The sequence below is a fragment of the Nerophis ophidion genome, linkage group LG09 (genome assembly GCF_033978795.1).
Source record: "Nerophis ophidion isolate RoL-2023_Sa linkage group LG09, RoL_Noph_v1.0, whole genome shotgun sequence".
NCBI classification, from domain to species: domain Eukaryota; kingdom Metazoa; phylum Chordata; class Actinopteri; order Syngnathiformes; family Syngnathidae; genus Nerophis; species Nerophis ophidion.
In genome coordinates, this window is record NC_084619.1 from 17019393 (window position 1) to 17039924 (window position 20532).

At 40.3% G+C, this 20532-nt stretch overlaps 1 protein-coding gene across 21 annotated transcripts in view; it reads left to right on the plus strand.

The window, feature by feature from the left end:
• Nucleotides 1-1111: 1111 nt before the first annotated feature.
• Nucleotides 1112-20532, plus strand: part of nrxn1a (neurexin 1a) — a 775979-nt gene continuing 756558 nt past the window's right edge. For all 21 annotated transcript variants that reach the window (XM_061910433.1, XM_061910435.1, XM_061910444.1 and 18 more), the window contains exon 1: nt 1112-1985. In XM_061910433.1, the coding sequence (XP_061766417.1) occupies nt 1274-1985 (712 nt within the window). In that variant the 5' untranslated portion in view covers nt 1112-1273. The remainder of the gene's footprint in view (nt 1986-20532) is intronic.

Below are 20532 nucleotides of genomic sequence, written 5' to 3' on the forward strand. Positions count from 1 at the left end.
TATTATGATTTAAAATTCCCAAAAAATATTCTGGCAAATCTGGAAAATCTGTAGAATCAAATTTAAATCTTATTTCAAAGTCTTTTGAATTTATTTTAAAATGTTTGTTCTGGAAAATCTAGAAGAAATAATGATTTGGCTTTGTTGGGAAAATAGTTTGGTCCAATTTATGATATATTCTAACAAAAAGCAAATAGGTTTTTAACCTATTTAAAACATGTCTAAAATGAATCTTAATCAGGAAGAATTACTAATGATGTTCCATGAATTATTTTTTTTATTTTTTCAAAAAGATTCGAATCAGCTAGTTTTTCTCTTCATTTTTTTTGGTTGAATTTTAAAGGGTTGTAATTGAAGATAAACTGTTTCAAGATTTAATTTTCATTTTTTTGGTGTTTTCTCCTCTTTTAAACCGTTCAATTAAGTGTTTTTTTTCATCATTTATTCTCTACAAAAAACCTTCCGTAAAAGGAAAAAAAATGTACGAGGGAATGACAGACAGAAATACCCATTTTTTTTATATATGTATATATATATAGATTTTTTTGTTAAGGTAAATTGAGCAAATTGGCTATTTCTAGCAATTTATATAAGTGTGTATCAAAATGGTAGCCCTTCCCATTAATCAGTACCCAAGAAGTAGCTATTGGTTTCAAAACGGTTGGTGACCGTTGCTTTAGACAAATAATTTGAATCTAAAAGTGTAAGTCTGATTTTGTTCTCCAATCTTTCTTTTGCAGGGAACTTGGAGAGTGTCTGGACGGACAGACTGCCTCTTTTGCTGAGCTCATCAAGCCACTTTGTGTCCATATGGCTTATTTTCACTTTGTTAGAGAGGACGCCGGGTGAAAAGCCCAAAGCAAGGCTCTCAGTTACCAGCCAAAACCCACGTTGGCATGAACATGAAGATTAAGGCTGCGGCGTCGACTCATGTGAAACCGTGCATTCGCTAACTGGCGTCAGGAGGAGCTCTTCCATGATCACAAACAATTTTTGTGTTTGAATCCCTTTCAGTTTTTCATTTTCCACAGCCATGGCATAGAGGACCTTGAAGGAGTTTAGACTATTTTGGCACATAGGCAGTATTACAATTTCCCCTTGGGCTATTATCTGAATGTTTTTAGTCCATTAAAAATATATTATTTTTTTTTGCCCTAAAATGAGACGCCTAATTATATCTGGCTCTTTGTCACAGTCAAACCACTTTACATCTTGCTTAAGCAAAGGTTCCTATAAATAAATTCAGCCATCCACATAGATTAGTGTTCTCACAATGGTTTTACAAAAGCATCACAGTGCCCGTTTTATTTGGGTCGGCCTGCTTATTTGTGGCTACGTCGAACTTGGCACTTGTCTGGAGTTTACAGGTGCAGAGGGACAGTGGGCACGATTCCCAGTATGGAACGCGTGCTGCGAAAGCGAAATGAGTTTCAACATGAAAACAAAGAGCTCCCACGGGCTGCTGGTTTACTTTGACGACGAGGGATTTTGCGACTTTCTGGAACTCTTCATTCTCAACGGGAGACTTAGCCTTCGTTTCTCCATCTTCTGCGCCGAGCCCGCCTCCGTCGTATCCGACGCGGCGGTCGATGACGGCCAGTGGCACGCCGTCACCGTACGGAGAAACTTTAAGAACACGACCCTGGTGGTGGACGATGATGTCAAATGGGTGGAGGTGAAATCCAAAAGACGGGATATGACCGTTTTCAGCAATTTGTTTGTGGGCGGCATCCCGCCGGAGTTGCGGTCTGTGGCGTTACGTCTTACATCCGCCGCCATTAGGGATCAGGCGCCTTTCACCGGCTGGATAACAGACATAAAGGTCAACAACACGGCATCTGTCGTGGTGGACAGCGCAGGACTCTTAAAGGACCTTTGTGGTGCAGCTAACATGTGCTTGAATGGCGGAGTGTGCAGCTTAATCAACAACAAGCCCACATGCGACTGTTCTGACACTGGATTCCAAGGAACGGACTGCAGTGAAGGTAAGCCGTGCACACGCTCAGTTGGTACAAAATGTCCTCTGTAGCTAAATACGGAGTGAATTAAATTCCCTATTGCAATCAACATCCCTTCAAAAAGTGACTCACCTCGCTCCTCTATTTAGTGAAGGCCATTTATTTGTTCCAGTCTTTGGATGTTTGCCATTGATCTGCTGTTGTTTGGAATGAGTGAATCTCCTGCAAGGCCTCATTAGGAAAACATGCAGGTGCTCTCCTTCCCCAAAGGTGTTTTTGCATTCCTATCAAACAGGTCCGCCGGGATGGGTTGACCTTTGAATCTGTTCCTCCAGCGGCTTCTTGCACCAAAAGGATGATTCACAACTTAAGAGGGACCGAACATTAAATAGACTTTTCATTAAACAATATTATAGTGTAAGAGGGTTAGAACCACACAAATGAATGCTAAGGACTGCCAATGTGTGTGTGTGTGTGTGTGTGTGTGTGTGTGTGTGTGAATGGTTGGTCAACACATCTAAAAACGGAGTGTCTACACTACAAAAAGTCAGTGTTCAAAAACAAGAAAAAAAATACATAAATGAGGGGTATTTTACTTGAACTAAGCAAAATTATCTGCCAATAGAACAAGAAAATTCAGCTTGTCAAGACTTTCCAAAACAAGTTAAAATTAGCGAACCTCAATCAACCCAAACATACCTTAAATTAAGTATATTCTCACTAAAATCAAGTGCACTTTTCTTGGTAAAAAAAAAGTAGCGGGGGGTGTATGTTGTAGCGTCCCGGAGGAGTTAGTGCTGCAAGGGGTTCTGGGTATTTGTTCTGTTGTATTTATGTTTTGTTACGGTGCAGATGTTCTCCCAAAATGTGTTTGTCATTCATTTTTTGGTCTGCGACTTGTCCAGGGTGTACGCCGCCTTCCGCCCGATTGTAGCTGAGTAGGCACCAGCCACCCCAGCGACCCCAAAGGGAATAAGCGGTTGAAAATAGATGGATGGATTCTTGTTTGGTGTGGGTTCACAGTGTGGCGCATATTTGTAACAGTGTTAAAGTTGTTTATACGGCCACCCTCAGTGTGACCAGTATGGCTGTTGACCAAGTATGCATTGCATTCACTTATGTGTGTGAAATGCCGTAGATATTATGTGATTCAGCCGGCACGCAATGGCAGTGCCTTTAAGGTGTATTGGCGCTCTGTACTTCTCCCTACGTTCGTGTACCACTCCGTACAGCAGCGTTTTAAAAAGTCATAGATTTTACTTTTTGAAACCGATATCAATCATATCCGATATCACATTTTAAAGCATTTATCGGCTGATAAAGAGTTGGCATTCTAGTTTCAAACATGTTTTACTCGCTATAGGTCATAAAATCTCAGCAACAAGCTGTAGTATCTTACTCAGATAATTTAGGGCCTATACCCTTAAAAGAAGCAAAACAGTCTAACATAAAATCTGCTTAATGAGAAGAATTATCTTATCAGACAGAAAATAAGCATATATCACCCTTATTTGAGATATTTAATCTTACTTAGATTTCCGTTTTTGCAGTGTATTCATAGGAATAAAACACGCTGATATGCTTTGACATGTTTTTAAAAGCAGCGAGAAATTCACAATTGCATGGTTCTAAATCAGGGGTAGGGAACCTATGGTTCTAGAGCCAGATGCGGCTCATCTGATGACTGCATCTGGCTCTCGGATAAATCTTAGCTGAGATTGCTTAACACGATAAGTAATGAATAATTCCGCTGGTAATCAGAGTGTCAAAAACAACGTTCAAAATACAAAACATCCTCATGCATTTTAATCCATCCATCCGTTTTCTACCGCACCTGTTCAAGAAATAACAATGTTGTTAAAAACAATTAGAGACTTAATATACCTTAAAAATGTTGGTCTTACTTAAAAAATGCACGCATTTAGTTGTATTCAGTGTTAAAAAATTATGATATGGCTCTCACAGAAATACATTGTTAAATATTTGGCTTTCATGGCTCTCTCAGCCAAAAAGGTTCCGAACCCTGTTCTAAATGATCAAATATAGGGTGGTACGGGCAACACATATTCACCATTAATTAGTTGCTTATTAACATGCAAATTCATAAAATATTGGCTCTTAATTAATCATTATTAAGTACTTATTAATGCCTTATTCTGCATGGCCTTATTATACAAGCCATTAACTAGGAGTCTTCTCTCAATAACCTCAGAATGATTGCTTATTAGTAACCCTAACCCTTATATGTTCCCCTAGTGTCCAAATAACTCTAAATTTAGTCTTTGTTAATTTAATAAGCATGGTTAATATGTTCCCATACTAAAGTGTTACCAATTATAGTATTTATTATAGTAGGAAAGGGACTCATATAGCACCATTCGTGCATCTCCCGTAAGAGGAGGAGGAGGGGGGGCAGTTTGGTCAAACAAAACCCATTTGAAGATATTATACCCTCGACTGCCATTTGGCGGCTAAAGTGGATAGTGTGACCCTCCCCCAACAATTTGTCACATTTCATGTGTAAGGTAAAACCGCCATGAATGGGGGCATATGACTCCCCTTCCTACTGTCATTAGTAAATATAAAACATATTCATTGCATATGGAGGAGAATATAGAGTTGACATCATTTTATATTTAGTTTTTATTTGTTTTTTATTTTATTTTGTTTATACTGTAACTGTGTTTGGCTGACTTTCACTTCGCACAATGTCAGGTGGAATTGGCTCCAGCTTTCCCTCGACCCCAGTAACCATATGAGGCATATTAAACGGGTGGACATTTTGTCCATCCATCCATCCATCATCTTCCGCTTATCCGAGGTCGGGTCGCGGGGGCAACAGCCTAAGCAGGGAAACCCAGACTTCCCTCTCCCCAGCCACTTTGTCTAGCTCTTCCCGGGGGATCCCGAGGCGTTCCCAGGCCAGCCGGGAGACATAGTCTTCCCAACGTGTCCTGGGTCTTCCCCGTGGCCTCCTACCGGTTGGACGTGCCCTAAACACCTCCCTAGGGAGGCGTTCGGGTGGCATCCTGACCAGATGCCCGAACCACCTCATCTGGCTCCTCTCGATGTGAAGGAGCAGCGGCTTTACTTTGAGTTCCTCCCGGATGACAGAGCTTCTCACCCTATCTCTAAGGGAGAGCCCCGCCACACAGCGGAGGAAACTCGTTTCGGCCGCTTGTACCCGTGATCTTATCCTTTCGGTCATGACCCAAAGCTCATGACAATAGGTGAGGATGGGAACGTAGATCGACCGGTAAATTGAGAGCTTTGCCTTCCGGCTCAGCTCCTTCTTGACCACAACGGATCGATACAACATCCGCATTACTGAAGACGCCGCACCGATCCGCCTGTCGATCTCACGATCCACTCTTCCCTCACTCGTGAACAAGACTCCTAGGTACTTGAACGCCTCCACTTGGGGCAGGGTCTCCTCCCCAACCCGGAGATGGCATTCCACCCTTTTCCGGGCGAGAACCATGGACTCGGACTTGGAGGTGCTGATTGTCATTCCGGTCGCTTCACACTCGCTGCGAACCGATCCAGCGAGAGCTGAAGATCCCGGTCAGATGAAGCCATCAGGACCACATCATCTGTAAAAAGCAGAGACCTAATCCTGCGGTTACCAAACCGGAACCCCTCAACGCCTTGACTGCACCTAGAAATTATGTCCTTAAAAGTTATGAACAGAATCGGTGACAAAGGACAGCCTTGGCGGAGTCCAACCCTCACTGGAAATGTGTTCGACTTACTGCCGGCAATGCGGACCAAGCTCTGGCACTGATCGTATAGGGAGCGGACCGCCACAATAAGACAGTCCGATACCCCATACTCTTTGAGCACTCCCCACAGGACTTCCCGAGGGACACGGTCGAATGCCTTCTCCAAGTCCACAAAGCATATGTAGACTGGTTGGGCAAACTCCCATGCACCCTCAAGAACCCTGCCGAGAGTATAGAGCTGGTCCACAGTTCCACGACCAGGACGAAAACCATACAGTTCCTCCTGAATCCGAGGTTCGACTATCCGGCGTAGCTTCCTCTCCAGTACACCTGAATAAACCTTACCGGGAAGGCATTTATTATAATTATCACTATTCATTAGGGCTGCGAATCTTTGGGTGTCCCACGATTCGATTCAATATCGAATCTTGGGGTCGCGATTCGATAATATATCTATTTTTTCGATTTCAATGCAATTTTCGTTTCAAAAACGATATTTTTACGATTCAAAACGATTCTGTATTCATTCAATACATAGGATTTCAGCAGGATCTACCCCAGTCTGCTGACATGCTAGCAAAGTAGTTGATTTTTTTTAAAAAAGCTTTTATAATTGTAAAGGATAATGTTTTATCAACTGATTGCAATAATGTAAATTTTCACTACTTTTGGTTTGTTCTGTGTCGGGTTTCTGTCTTCTCTCAATTGCTCTGTTTATTGCAGTTCTGAGTGTTGCTGGGTCAGGTTTGGTTTTGGAATTGGATTGCATTGTTATGGTATTGCTGTGTATTGTTTTGTTGGATTTATTAAGAAAAAAAAAATTACAAAATTAAAAAAAAAAAAAAGAAATCGATTAAAAAAACAGTGAGAATCGATTCTGAATCGCACAACGTGAGAATCGCGATTCGTATTCGAATAGATTTTTTCCCACACCCCTAATATCCATCCATCCATTTTCTACCGCTTATTCCCTTTGGGGTCGCGGGGGGCGCTGGTGCCTATCTCAGCTACAATCGGGTGCAAGGCGGGGTACACCCTGGACAAGTCGCCACCTCATCGCAGTAATTATAACTAGTATAATAATAATAATGAATTATAATAATTCTACATTTTGTGGGAATGTGAATGTTACAACTACTCACAATTTGATTAAACTCAGATTTTTGGTGGGATAATCCATTTCAGAATTCAACCAGATTTCATCAATACTGTATATTAATTGTAATGGAAATTTTAAACAGGTTACAGGTTTCAAAAGCTCCTGTTGGCTGATGGAGTATGACATATACATGCAACAATTCAGCTCAGAGCTAGCTTAAAAAATGTTTTCTTAAAATTTGATTCTTGAAAAAAAACAAGAAAATGTTTTTTTGTGCAAAAATTGATTCTTAAAAATTATGAATCAATTTAGAATCAAAATAAATAAGTATTGTGATTTTTATCACCCGTAACATCTAGTTAAGTGATTTTCAAACTCTGGTACATGTATAACTAGTGGTGCGGAGTCTCCAACTCGTGGTATGCCGAATAATCACTTGATAAAAGTACAGTGTTTTATATTTCTATATTCAAACATAGTTTAACTGAAGTACAATGTTTTATATTTCTATATTCAAACATAGTATAACTGTTCAAACTGTGTGCAATGTTATAGTGGTCGAAAATATTAAATATATTTGTTGAATAATTTTTTTAAATAAATACTTAGACCTTCTTCATTACTGTATTTTAATGTTGGTCACTATGGTGGTACTTGGAAAGCCAATTTTTTTCTGAGGTGGTATTTTGTGAAAAAAAAATTGAGAACCACAGGTCTAGTTGATGTATTAATAGAAACAGAATGTCTTTAGAGTTATCTTAATATATTCCAGGTTAGGGTTTGCACCTTTCTATTCAAATCCAGATGTATCAAACATATATTTATTTTTTTTACCAACACTTTTGTAATGTGCCTTTTAGGTATTTCATTTGAACTTGTTTAGTGGAATAACTTTGATACTTAGGGTTTGTATATGTGTTATTAGTTCAGATTAAAATGAGGTATTCTTAAGAATGCAGTTTATTAAGAAATAACTCAAAATTCTCATGCTCAAAGCTTTGCTTTTGTTTCTTTAATGTTTATTTACTTATTAAAATAGGCACTTAAGAATCTCTTGTTTAAAATCATTTTTTTTAACTACCTCAACCAGAAGGTACAATAATCACCAGAGTTTTTGTTTTCTTCTGTCTGTTAATTGGTTTGCTAGTTATGGGCCGATTCTGATTAATACAAGTAGAAAATAGGATAAGGACCCAGATTTTGGAGGTGATCTGGACCATTTATACTACGCTACCTTAGGTTTTCATTATGAGTCTGAACCTCTCCGTTTGTGTATGCTAGCACTCCTGCCTCCACCCACAGAGACAAATACAGTGCAGCCTATTTTGAACAGACAGACGAAGAAAACAAACTTTTTTTTTTAAATATTGTATTCTTTGTTTAATTATCTCTGCCAAGAGGTTATGTATTCGCCGGGGTTTGTTTCTTTGTTTCTTTGTTAGCAATACAGCTCAAAAAGTTACAGTATTTTGATTAAGCTTTCAGGAAAATGTCAGATATGGTAAAAGGGGCAAGTGATTAGATTTTAGGGGTGATATGGATTTTTTTGGATGATTTGTTTTTAAAGGATTCTTAACTATTGGGAGATTTGGTTTAGCAGAGGTCTGCACTATAGTTGTGTTTTAAATTTAAAATCAAGTATATTAAAACATTGTATTATGCACCTGGGGATAAGTTGATTGGCAACACTAAATTGGCCCTAGTGTGTGAATGTGAGTGTGAATGTTGTCTGTCTATCTGTGTTGGCCCTGCGATGAGGTGGCGACTTGTCCAGGGTGTACCCCGCCTTCCGCCCGATTGTAGCTGAGATAGGCGCCAGCGCCCCCCGAGACCCCGCAAGGGAATAAGCGGTAGAAAATGGATGGATGGATGTATTAGTAAAAAATCACCATTACATATTTTGGAATACTATACAGTAGGGAGACTTTTTTTAATACATTATTTAGGAACAGATATTAAGGCTTTACTTACACTACACTTTGATTGCACATGTTAGAATTTTGATTGAGTACCCCGGCAGTAAAAGAAAAAAATGCAGAAACTATTCACAATTGATGAGTTGTTTAATTTCCTAGTCCTAACATTGGCATTTTTCTGCAAGATGATAAAAGATCAACTAGAGAAGCAATTATTTGGCACTGATGCAATGGAATCGCCAGGAGCTTCACAATACAGTAGATTGGCGATAAACATATGCTGCACACAGCCTCTAGGATGAATATTTATACATGTATATCAGGCCTGTAGGGTCATGTAATATTTTATTAAAAATAAGCTCATTAGGTCAGCAGCCTAAGATGTTCTCACAGGATGGCCAATACTTATTGAGGCATGTACAACAATTAAAAATGTCATCTATGTAGTGTGCTTGTTGGATTTCCTGCGATCTTCATGTTTTTTTGATGGGTCCACAACGGCATGAGTGAACCTCGCAAACTGGGATAATGAATTCATAATGCTGCAGTTCATTAGCAGGCTCGAACTTAGTTTAAATGACTGAATGTTATTTTGTCTTTTTAATGTCAATGTTACAACTCCTGCGATGAGGTGGCGACTTGTCCAGGGTGTACGCCGCCTTCCGCCCGATTGAAACTGATAGGCACCAGCGCCCCCCGCCACCCCGAAGGGAATAAGCGGTAGAAAATGGATGGATGGATGGATGTAACAACTCATAATATAGAGAAATATTATAAAAAAATGTACTTCTACATATTTTGTGCAAAGTTGGCACTAAAATACATGCATTTTTTTTTTCGGTTTGGAATTGGGAAAAACACAGTATTACATGTTTACTGCAAAAACACTCTTTCTTTTTAAGATATTTCAGTGCAAGCTGAGCAATCCAGTACAGAACATCAATTTAAGTTCAGGTTTATCAGTGGCCTAGTGGTTGGAGCATGGGTGTCAAACTCTGGCCCGTGGGCCAAATTTGGCCCGCCATGTAATTGAATTTGGCCCTTGAAGCAATATCAAATTAACATTACACTGCACTGCCTTTAGCATTCTCTACAACCTGTCGTCACATCCGCATTTCCTCCATACAAACAGCATGCAGGCCCACTCGCATAATATATGCGGCTATTACACACACATAAAAGAATGCAAGGCATACTTGGTCAACAGCCATGCCGGTCACACTGAGGGTGGCCGTATAAACAACTTTAACATTGTTACAAATATGCGCCACACTGTGAACTCACACCAAACAAGAATGACAAACACATTTCGGGAGAACATCTGCACTGTAACATAACATAAACACAACAGAACAAATACCCAGAACCCCTTGCAGCACTAACTCTTTCGGGACGCTAACATATATTTTGATATTTACCTCAGAAGGCTGCAAATAGAAAAGAGGCATTACATTTGGATTTAAATTTTATTTGATTTGCCATTGATATTTTTTTAATTATTATTATGATTATTATTTGAAACTCGATTTTGCATGTCACTATAAAGTTATATAAGCCTTGTTTGTTCAATATTCAATGCAAAACTTGTTTGGGTCCCTATTAAAAGGTTAATTTGTTCAACCTTGCCCCGCGGCTTTGTTCAGTTTTAAATTTTGGCCCACTCTGTATTTGAGTTTGACACCCCTGGGTTAGAGTGTCCGCCCTGAGACCGGTAGGTTGTGAGTTCAAACCTCGGCCGAGTCATACCAAAGACTATAAAAATGGGACCCATTACCTCCCTGCTTGGCATTTCAAGGGTTGGAATAATGGGCTAAATCACCCAAAAATTATTCCTGGGCGTGGCCATCGCTGCTGCCCACTGCTCCCCTCACCTCCCAGGGGGTGATCAAGGGTGATGGGTCAAATGCTGAGAATAATTTCGCCACAGCTAGTGTGTGTGAAAATCATTGGTACCTTAACTGAAATTTTGGGTGAACACATAACCAAAGTTTACATTCAAGACTAACAATTTGTCCCAGAAGGATGCAGACAAGTGCTTGATGTGTCCTCCTCCAACAGTTTCACAGAAAGAAATAAAACTAATGCTCACATTTAAATTAGGGTCACGATTGATCAAATGTTGGCCGTAGTCAACTCGCAGATATTGTATTAATATTGGATACATGTTTTTTTCTTGTTGTTAATTGGTTTACCTTTAAAGGGGAAATATCCATCCATCCATTTCCTACCGCTTATTCCCTTTTGGGGTGGCGGGGGGCGCTGGTGCCTATCTCAGCTACAATCGGGCGGAAGGCGGGGTACACCCTGGACAAGTCGCCACCTCATCGCAGGGCCAACACAGATAGACAGACAACATTCACACACTAGGGCCAATTTAGTGTTGCCAATCAACCTATCCCCAGGTGCATGTCTTTGGAAGTGGGAGGAAGCCGGAGTACCCGGGGGGAACCCACGCATTCACGGGGAGAACATGCAAACTCCACACAGAAAGATCCCGAGCCTGGATTTGAACCCAGGACTGCAGGACCTTCGTATTGTGAGGCAGACGCACTAACCCCTCTGCCACCGTGAAGCCAAAAGGGGAAATAGACTTTTTTAAATTTATTCAGCCTTTCATTCACTTTTCCTATATAAGACAAGACTTCATATGTTTTTCTTCTTTTTTTTAGTGCATACTAATTTGTAAAATACGGGAAGTACAAGGTGACTAAGGATGCAGCTAATTTGAGTACTGTAATGTGCCCATAACGGCCTCTAAAAAAACATCCAAAAACCGTCAACAATACTCCGTTTACATCTCCTGACCAGAATATTAAAGGCCCACTGAAACCCACGACTACCGACCACGCAGTCTGATAGTTTATATAGCAATGATGAAATATTAACATTGCAACATATGCCAATACGGCCGGTTTAGTTTACTAAATTACAATTTAAAATTTCCCGGGAGTTTCGTCTTGAAAACGACGTGTAATGATGACGTGTAAGCAAGACGTCCTGGGTTTTTAGGAAGTCTGAACGCTGCGCACACACACACAGCTAAAAGTCGTCTGCTTTAACCGCATAATTACACAGTATTTTGGACATCTGTGTTGCTGAATCTTTTGCAATTTGTTCAATTAATATTGGATAAGTCAAAGTAGAAGGATGGAGTTGGGAAGCTTTAGCCTTTAGCCACACAAACACACGGTTATTCCTTGTTTAAAATTCCCGGAGGTGAAACTTTACTATGGATCAGAGCGGTCAAGCGAACATGGACCCCGACCACATGTCAACCAGCAGGTTTCGGTGAGAAAATTGTAGTTAAAAAGTCGCTTCTTACCGGAGAAAAGCTGAGCTTCTGCCGTCCATAGCTGCCGTCGACTCCCCTGAGACACTGGCGTCAAGACACCCGTGGACACACCCCTCCGACTATGAGGTACTGTTAAACTCACTAAAACACTAGCAACACAATAGAAAGATAAGGGATTTCCCAGAATTATCCTAGTAAATGTGTCTAAAAACATCGGAATCCGTCCCAATGCAATCAAGTTTTTTTTTTAACTTGTTTTTTATTTTATTTCTAGTCCGTCGCTATCAATATCCTCAAACACAAATCTTTCATCCTCGCTCAAATTAATGGGGAAATTGTCGTTTTCTCGGTCCGAATGGACTTTTTGTTGGAGGCTCACATTAAAATCAATGTGAATATGTGAGGAGCCCCCACACTTGTGACGTCATTGTCTGTGACTTCCGATAGAGGCAGGGTTTTTCTCTTAGCACCGAAAGTTGCGAACTTTATCGTGGAGGTTCTCTAATAAATCATTTCAGCAAAAATATGGCAATATCGCGAAATGATCAAGTATGACACATAGAATGGACCTGCTATCCCCGTTTAAATAAGAAAATCTCATTTCAGTCGGCCTTTAGAGACGCTAAGGCTGAGGAACTAATCTCCGCGGCGCCGTGATAACAGAAGTAACTTAGTTTATGCAGGTATTGACACACTTAGCTGGTGAGCTGCTGCATCGCCTCTGAGTTGGCAATGGTTAAATCAATATTACAAATAATCCCTCTCGCTTGTATTGTAGAAAGTTATGGCCAACTTCTACATTCAATTTAGACCAATCGATGGTGAGAAAGACACAAAAATATGCTTGTTTTGTTGTTTTATTTTCTTTACCTGCGTGATGATTAGAATTGTTTTATCATCAAATAGGAGTAAATAAACATCCCATCAGTCGGCATCTTACTGAGAGAAGATATTGTACAGTAGGTGATTGATTTATTATGTTTGTGCTGTGTATTTATTGTTTAGCACTTAGCAATACTGCTACTTGCTGAATCTGCCTATCACACAGCCATTAAAACTTGTAGCTCATCCTCTGTAGATTCAGGAAAATATAAGGTTCTGGATCATAATGTGTCCCAAAGTAACCTTAATAGTCTTTCACAACGTCTTCTAAGAAGAGTATCCCTTCAACAAGAACAATACTGATTGTTGTTGTTAATGTTGAAAGAAATCACGAATGTTGTGATGCGTCTGGGAAAATAATCTCATTTCAGTAGGCCTTTAAGGAAATGTGTGTTAACTCGTTATTATCACGTTAACTTTGATGGCTCAAATTGCTGCTGTTGTAAACCGAATTTGCTACATGTAGAAAAAAAAATCAACCGCAGTCCTATTTTTGTCTGGCAGTTCCTAAAATGTCAGGATCGTAGACAACAATTGCCATTTCAAAGTCATCTTACGTAAGTAACGCAAACACACTGGTTTCACCTCAAAATTTAGACATTACCTGTCCATTAAATCATTTAAAAGCTGCTCTATTACTTTGATCAGATGAAAGGATTAGTGGCTTTTTTTTTGCTACACAACTGTCATCCCTCCCCTGCTCAACCAGAAGTGCACACATTGCATGACTACGCCGGCACAAATCCCTTTGATCTGTTGGAACAATTATTTAAATGTATTGTTTCATGGCTATATCGCTAAGTTCCTCTGAGTCCATCCTCTCGTTTCTCATTAGAGAAATAGCATACATGCGTAGGCAATTTTCATCCTGATAAGATGAAATCATGTTTTGTATTCCATTGCACATTAGCTAAACATTAAAAAGAACCCGAGCTCCTCTAAGAAGATGCAGCCGTTTATTTGCTCCATTGTCTGATTCATAGGCGGGGTTTGACATATGTTTGAACCACTGGAAGCTGCCTTGAACAGTAAAAGCATACAGCTGTGTGCAGTGACCAGGTCATATTTCACAGTCTCAACCAACCTTTACTTCCAATAACAGAAATGTCATAAATCAACCTGTGCACTGCGGCACTGAGATTTTTTTTTTTTTTCACAATGGTCGCTCAGTGCACTTTTCCTTACCCTAACACCAGTCTGTGGGTGTTATTACAGCGCTCCGAGTCCAAGTTTTGAGGCGACAGAAACTTCCAATAGTGTGTGACAGTAGAAGTAGCAGCAGAACAGCTCAAAAATAACAAATAAATACATGTTTGTTTGTTTTTTGCTGCATGATCACATTAGTAAAACCATATTATTTTTCATACAATATATTTTTCTGATCCCTGAAGTAGTGGTGTGTGAAATGGACAAGAAATAAAATAAAGTACCTATCCCAATACAATATATATATATATATATATATGTATAATACTTTTTCATATCAATAAGTCAATGTTTATTTATATAGCCCTAAATAACAAGTACAACGAGATCCTCGGTAGGGCCCACATAAGGGCGAGGAAAAACTCATCCCAGTGGGACGTCGAGCATGATGACGATGAGAAACCTTGGAGAGGACCACATATGTGGGCAACCCCCCCACCCCAGGGGACCGAAAGCAGTGGATGTCGAGCGGATCTAACATGATATTGTGAAAGTCCAATCCATAGTGGATCTAATGTAACTGTGAGAATCAAGTCCAAAGTGTCAGGCTTGGTAAAAGGATTGGACTCAGATGCAGAGTTGGGAGTTAAGACAGGCTTTTATTTTGACAACTTCCTTTCACCTCCAAAGTCAAGAAATAACATCTATAATCACAAAAAAACTACACGGTGAAAAGGTTCCAGAAAAGAAGGAACAACCGAAAATCACTCAAAACGGAGAAAAACACAAAAGCAAAGACAAACTATAATTGACGCCGCATTTGCTATAAAAAGTATTTAACAAATAAACACTCTAACAGGAGGACCAAAACAACAGCTATGAACATTTCTACACTACCTAATCTAATAAAGTTTTAACAAAAATAGTCACTCAAAGAGTTGAGGAATGAATGAAAAAAATTTAACTGAAACTTACCACTGCGGCTGAATATCGAAATAATCAAAATCACTCTGCTGAGGAGGAAGAAATGAAAACTCAAAATATTCACAAAGGGGTTCAGGATCAAGGGACATAAGCACGAGACAAGGCAAGGCACGGACAAGGACATGGACGCTAGAGAGCACGAATAAACGATACAATCTGGCACAGAACAAAGGAAGGAGTGAGCTTATAAAACACATGAAGGTAATAGGGAACAGCTGGAACAATCAGAGAACAGGGATGACGTCAGACTGATGACACAAAAGGAAGGGCAATTGACCTGAAACGAGAGGAGAGTTACTTTTCAAATTAAAACATGCAAATCATAAGACAGAAAAACCCAAGACAAGACATCCCTCACCGCGGTGTGACATAAAGTGGATCCAATATAGTAGCGAGAGTCCCATCCAAAGTGGAGCCAGCAGGAAACCATCCAAAGCGGAGGCGGATCAGCAGCGCAGAGATGTCCCCAACCGATACACAGGCGAATAGTCCATCTTGGGTCCCGACTCCGGACGAGCGGTCCATCCTGGGTCCCGATTTTGGATAGCCAGTACTTCATCCATGGCCACCGGACCGGACCCCCTCCTCAAGGGAGGGGGGGACATAGGAGAAAAAGAAAGGAAACAGCAGATCAACTGGTCTAAAAAAGGGGTTTATTTAAAGGCTAGCGTATACAGGAAACCATCCCAAGCGGAGTCGGATCAGCATCGTAGAGATGTCCCCAACCAATACATAGGCGAGCGGTCCATCCTGGGTCCCGACGAGCGGTCCATCCTGGGTCTCGACTCTGGACAGCCAGTTCTTCATCCATGGTCATCGGACCGGACCCCCTCCACAAGGGAGGTGGGGACAGAGGAGAGAGAGAAAAGAAGCGGCAGATCAACTGGTCTAAAAAGGAGGTCTATTTAAAGGCTAGAGTATACAAATGAGTTTTAAGATGAGACTTAAATGCTTCTAATGAGGTTGCATCTCGAACTGTTACCGGGAGGGCATTCCAGAGTACTGGAGCCCGAACGGAAAATGCTCTATAGCCCGCATACTTTTTTCTGGCTCTGGGACTCACTAATAAGCCGGAGTCCTTTGAATGCAGATTTCTTGCCGGGACATATGGTACAATACAATTGGCAAGATAGGCTGGAGCTAGGCCGTGTAAAATTATATAAGTATGCATACATGAAATTATAATCAGTTTTGCTTATCTTTTCTCATTATTGTAAATCACATTGGAAATTTTTAACATAAAGGTCATGACCAACATTTTTTTGGGACTGCTTACCATTTTTCTTATCATTTCTTATACTCCCTTGCATTTTAACACTGTGTCTGTACTGTTCTTCATGTCGTGTTTTCAAGTGAAAGAAAATATTTAAATGATAAATGGGTTGTACTTGTATAGCGCTTTTCTACCTTCAAGGTACTCAAAGCACTTTGACACTACTTCCACATTTACCCATTCACACACACATTTACACACTGATGGAGGGAGCTGCCATGCAAGGCGCCAACCAGCACCCATCAGGAGCAAGGGTGAAGTGTCTTGCTCAGGACACAACGGACGTGACGAGGTTGGTACTAGGTGGGATTTGAACCAGGGACCCTCGGGTTGTGCACGGCCACTCTCCCACTGCGCCACGCCGTCCCAAGTTAAGTCAATCAACGATTTGTTGGTGGCATGTTTTGCAGGTTAGACGACCGTTGTTCAGACTTTTTTAATCCAAACAAATTGTCTGGCACAAATTCCTTTTCTTGTTGTGTTGGTTTAGCTTCCATTGTGGTCTACGTCCGTGCAATGTTGTTGACATGTGCACTCACACCGGCACTCGCCGCAAAGTTATTTCAAGTCATGTAAAAATGCTACCGCTAAGGACCATCTTTGCTGCAGTTACATAAGCTGCAGTACAATCCAATAGAGCTAATAGGTAGTTATATCGGTCCATGTATGTTTTGGTATTTCAATATTATTTTCATAATGGGATATTGAAAAAAAAACAAAAAAAACACTGCATTTATTTTATTTTGTTTAAAATTACAGAAATGAAAATTGAAAAACAAAGCATTTTTATTTTTCGGTTTTGAAAAAAAAAAAAAGAATATCCACAGTAAAAAAAAGAAACGGAAAAAAACGACCAAAACAGATCGTTTTTCTTTTGTAGACACCGGAAGTTATATTTTCAAAGTAAAAGCAGGGATATGGTCCCTTTCGTTCATTCTATTTTAAATTCTTAAATGCAAATCAAAACACAAATTTCGGACCTTTTGTTCTATTTTCATATCTGAAACAAAAGTTGAACAACTATTTAATGACACAATAGGACTCCTGCTTAACAAAGGTGTTACCGTTATGCTAGAAACATGATAAACGCAAAAGACAAGCTGAAATACGGCTTACGGTTCAATTTGTCATCAAACACATAAACAGGCGTTTTTGCATTTTGCATGAACATTTGTTTCGATTTTTGTGTTTATCTGGAAAAATGTAAATCCATGAAAGAAAAACAGCATCAAATCCAATTTTATGGCAATATTTTAATGAAAAATCAACCCTTTTTTTTGGTTTAAAATACAAATCGAAAAACGGCCCTAATTTTATTCTTTGATTTGCATTTCAGAACTGGAAATAGAATGAACCGAAAATACATGGACAGGATACTACAGTACCCGTGTGTCTGGCTAGAAAACATTCCAGACATGGCACGAGTTCTAATGTTTACAGATATTTATATGCACATTTATTACGAAAGTGGAGGCAAAAAGGCATTCGATCGCGCGTCATTGGACAGATTTTCTTACAGGCCAGTACGCAGTCCTGTCTTTAAAGATTGTCGCTGTCGGAATAGGATAGGATAGGATAGGATAGGTCTTTATTGTCATTGCACAAGTACAACAAAACTTTATTTTCAGCACAAACCGTTTCAAGATTAGACAAACAAACAGTGAACAGTGTTACAGAACAAGAACGCTGATGGGTTGCCATAAGGCGCCCCGTAAAAGATAGGAAAAAGGTAGACGCTGGGGAAGGATGAGTAAAAAAATACAATCCAGACTGGGCTCCTAAGGGGGCCCAGTCTGGAGTGGGAAAAAAACCTCCATAGAGCAGTTTTTCTGTCCGCACTGCTATATGGCTCGGAAGCCTGGACCCCTTACTAAAGGCACGTCAGAATCCTGGAGAGATACCACATCCGCTGCCTGCAACGGATTCTGGGTCTGACCTGGGAGCACAGGGTCCCTCATGTGGATATTTTTGACCGGACCAAAACACCCAGCATCCAAGTGTTCCTTGCGCAAAGACATCTGCGCTGGGTGAGGCATGTAATCCACATGCCCGCCCAGAGACTCCCCCGACAGATCCTCTACGGCCAACTCCAGGAAGGATGTAGGTCTCCTGGGGGTCAGCGGAAACGCTACAAGGACCACATAAAAACCCTCCTGAAGCGCTGTGCTATCCAGCCTTCCGCACTGGAAGTCCTGGCTGCTGATCGCCACACCTGGCGCAACTGCAGTCACGCTGGCATTGCTCATCTCCAAGAGCAGACCACTGAGAGGAAAAAACGACAACGTATACAGCGACATCAGCGCGCTGCAGGGGCCCCCCTCTCAAACCTGGACTACATCTGCCCCGCTTTTGGCAAACCATGCGGGTCACGCATTGGCCTGCACAGCCACATGCAATGGCATATTCGAAACCCCCCCCCAATAACCCATTACTGGAGCAACGTCATCATCGTAATCGATGGACAGCCATAAGCAAGCAAAGTGTGTGTGTGTGTGTGTGTCTGTTCCGCGGCCTGGATGTATTGCAGTCGCTAGTCCAAAGTCAACAACAACAGGTGTGTGTCCATGAAAGACAAAAAGGGAGTTTGTTGTGTCTTCACTGCGCTGTCCTTCGGGAGAGTCTCAAAACCAGGGAAACAATCCAAGTTAGAATGATTTTGTATGCGGGTGAAAATAAAATTTGCTTTTGACCCTAAACTGTCTATGACTGGTCCTCAAAACTGCGGGGTAGACAGTCCGATGTAATCCACAGTTCTTCCCGCATCCTCCAACCATTTGTGGCAGCTTTGGGGTACTTTGAAGACTGCCAGCAACTTCCAATTCGTCGACAAACCAGAGCAATGCTTACTCCAATCAGCAGAATATAAGAAAACATACATTTTGGTGTTTTTTTCAGTTTCAGTTTTTGTTGAGATGTGTGTGTATATTTCCTTATAAGTGTTGGAACTTTGTGCCATGCATTAAGTATTATATTTACATATTAGCCAGCGTCTGAGGCGCACTGTAGCGTAGTAATTAATCATCTCCGCTTTCTAAACACTATCAGGATTCCTCCAAGGCCACTCCATTCATAACAACATAAGACTGTCATGGAAATTATTGAATACAGGAATTTAATTATACATTATGTCTTCTCGGACTTTTAGAAACCGCTTGACTCACAGGAACACTTTCTTTTTCTAGTGCTGGAACACATGGGATTTAGTATTACGTTTGGAAGATATTTAGAGCAGTGGTTCTCTAATGGGGGTACGCTTACCCCTGGGGGTACTTGAAGGTATGCCAAGGGGTACTTGAGATTTTTTTTTTTTTGAATATTCTAAAATTAGCCACAATTCAAAAATCCTTTATAAATATATTTATTGAATAATACTTCAACAAAATATGAATGTAAGTTCATAAACTGTGAAAAACAAATACAACAATGCAGTATTCAGTGTTGACAGCTAGATTTTTCGTGGACATGTTTCATACATATTGATGTTAAAGATTTCTTCTATTGTGAAGAAATGTTCAGAATTAAGTTCATGAATCCAGATGGATCTCTATTACAATCCCCAGAGGGCACTTTAAGTTGATGATTACTTCTATGTGTAGAAATCCATCCATCCATTTTCTACCGCTTATCCCCTTAGGGGTTGTGGGGGGGGCGGGGGCTGGTGCTTATCTCAGCTACATTCGGGCGGAAAGCGGGTTACACCCTAGACAAGTCGCCACCTCATCGCAGGATGTGTAGAAATCTTTATTTATAATTGAATCTCTTGTTTATTTTTCAACAAGTTTTCAGTCATTTTTATATCTTTTTTTTCCAAATAGTTCAAGAAAGACCACTACAAATTAGCAATATTATGCTCTGTTATACAATTTAATAAATCAGAAACTGATGACATAGTCCTGTATTTTACTTCTTGGTCTCTTTTTTTCAACCAAAAATGTTTTGCTCTGATTAGGAGGTACTTGAATTAAAAAAAAATGTTCATAGGGGGTACATCCCTGAAAAAAAGGTTGAGAACCACTGATTTAGAGGACTTTATGAAAGTACTAATGGTTGTGTTTTACTAGTCTCAGGCACAACCCCAGTTTCCTAATCAAGATGGGCAATCCTCAATATTAACATGTTAACCTGCTGGCATGGAAATACTAGTCAGTTAGCAGATTAAACAACTTAAGGAACAAAATCCAGCTATTATTGAAAATATGTAATAATTCTCTAATGTATGAGGACTTTGCCGAGACCTTAAAAATGCAATTGTTTCCCCAT